Source organism: Seriola lalandi, unplaced genomic scaffold, assembly GCF_002814215.2.
Source record: "Seriola lalandi dorsalis isolate HSWRI2012SDOR001 ecotype SW California unplaced genomic scaffold, Sedor1 jcf7180002052348, whole genome shotgun sequence".
NCBI classification, from domain to species: Eukaryota; Metazoa; Chordata; class Actinopteri; order Carangiformes; family Carangidae; genus Seriola; species Seriola lalandi.
This window is the reverse complement of record NW_019522901.1, coordinates 4071-6272: the sequence shown is the minus strand read 5'-3', so window position 1 is coordinate 6272 and position 2202 is coordinate 4071. Positions and strand designations below refer to the sequence as shown.

The following is a 2202-nucleotide window of genomic DNA, read 5'->3' as shown; positions in this document are numbered from 1 at the left end:
TCAATCGTCCAAATATTGCAGCTCTAATTTATTTTGATTTATTTTATTTTCTTCCTAAATTTTCTGTAAAAACCAATAATCAGAAGTTTTTAGTTTTAAAACCAAATGAGACTGTAAAACCAGCACTTAAGGTGATCAAGTATTAATAAGGTAAAAACATTAAACCCTTCGATTTAAAAAACCTGTGGAACCTGTGATGCATGCTGGTACATGTAGGCTGTGTTAACCAAGAGAACACTAATGTCTGTGAATGGAAATGTAGTTTTAATGGACTACAAAGACCATCAGCACAGACTGGACGTCTCGTTTAACTGGTGAGATTTTCCTTTAAAAAATCTGGAGGCAGAAGCGACCATGTTGGTGCAGAGTGGTGAAGAGAGAGAGAGAGAGAGAGAGAGAGACTCGTTCTTCACCCTCCTCCTCCTCCTCCTCTGTTAAAGCCTCAGACTCTCTTCTTCCTCAGGATGTCTGCAGGTGAAGCAGCAGGAGGTGAACTGGTGTCAGTGGACTTTGAGATCTTCGGTCACGTTCAGGGTCTGTATGTTTGTCTCCCCTCTCTTCCTCCTCCTCCTCCTCCTCCTCCTCCTCCTCTGCTGTAAACGGGTCGAGGCTGTAAACTGATCCGCTGCTTAATTTAGGAACGAGCTGCAGCAGCAGGAGCTCGCCGCTCTGTCGCTTCCTGCAGCCTGAAGGCAGATTATTACAGATTCACCTGAACGTGTCGTCAGCTGTTTGTTTCAGTCAGTGGCAATAAAGAAAAGATAAAAACTGTTTTGATGTTTAATCTCATTAAGGGATAAAAACAAAGTGTTGTTGTGAAGCTCTGCAGCTTCTCTCACCAATCTGTCTCTCTTCTTGTTTTGACAGGAGTCTGTTTCAGAATGGTGAGTTCCTGTTTGTTCTCATCTTCATCATCATCATCATCATCATCATTACCTCCAGAAAAATACACTTCACTTGGATGTTTTGGAAAGACGCCATTAACCTTTAAATGCAACCTGAGGCCTTCAGGGACCGAGGACTGTGTGAAAGTCTCACATGACTTTTTCTTTAACGATGTTCTCGTGTCAAAATGTCAAATTATTTCATTATAAATGATAAAAATGTTTGTTTTTCTATCGTGTTTCTCTAAAGTGAAGATTTTTATTGACGTGACACGAAGTCACAGCAGGAAATGTTTGATGATGATGAATATGTCTCTTAATATTAAGAGATCACAGTAACATGATGGATCATTGATCATCCAGATCACAAGTGTCACAGTAATAAAGTAATAAATCTATAGATAAAATGACAAAATGACAAAGTAATTCATTATTTAATATCTAAAATATTCATCCATATTTAATGAGTCCAATCTTAATGAAATATTAATCCAATCATAAATTGTTCAAATTAAAGTAAGAACATTATTTTAAAATATATTCATGAATTTGTAAATAAATAACGAAATTTAAAATCTATTAAAAATACAGTTTAACAAAAGAGAAAAATAATTTGATTCACAAATTGAATTTAAAATGTTTCTCCTCCTCAAAGTGACTTAATTAAAACTTTATTGTCCCAGTAGTAAATATTAATAATAATGATAATAACTTTCTTTAGCGCCTTTCGAGGCAGCGAAGACGCTTCACTGTGAACCTCTCTCTCTCTCTCCAGTTCACAGAGAAGGAGGGGCTGCGCCTCGGCCTCGTCGGCTGGGTGAAGAACACCTGCAGCGGGACGGTGGTGGGACAAGTCCAGGGTCCTGCAGGCATGGTGGAGGAGATGTGAGTACACACTTTAACACACAACACACAACACAACACACAACACACAACACAACACAACACACACCACACAACACAACACACAACACACAACACAACACAACACACAACACAACACAACACACAACACACAACACAACACAACACAACACACACCACACAACACAACACAACACAACACACACCACACAACACAGCACACAACACACAACACACAACACACAACACAACACACAACACAACACACAACACAACACACCACACACAACACAACACACAACACAACACACCACACACAACACACACCACACAACACAACACACAACACAACACAACACACAACACAACACAACACACACCACACAACACAACACAACACACAACACAACACACAACACAACACAACACACACCACACAACACAACACAACACA

At 39.3% G+C, this 2202-nt stretch overlaps 1 protein-coding gene across 1 annotated transcript in view; it reads left to right on the top strand.

The window, feature by feature from the left end:
- Positions 1-374: 374 nt before the first annotated feature.
- Positions 375-2202, top strand: part of LOC111650507 (acylphosphatase-2-like) — a 5854-nt gene continuing 4026 nt past the window's right edge. Inside the window, exons 1-3 of the mRNA XM_023400406.2 lie at positions 375-534; positions 868-884; positions 1660-1769. Of these exons, the coding sequence (XP_023256174.1) occupies positions 465-534; positions 868-884; positions 1660-1769 (197 nt within the window). The 5' untranslated portion in view covers positions 375-464. The remainder of the gene's footprint in view (positions 535-867; positions 885-1659; positions 1770-2202) is intronic.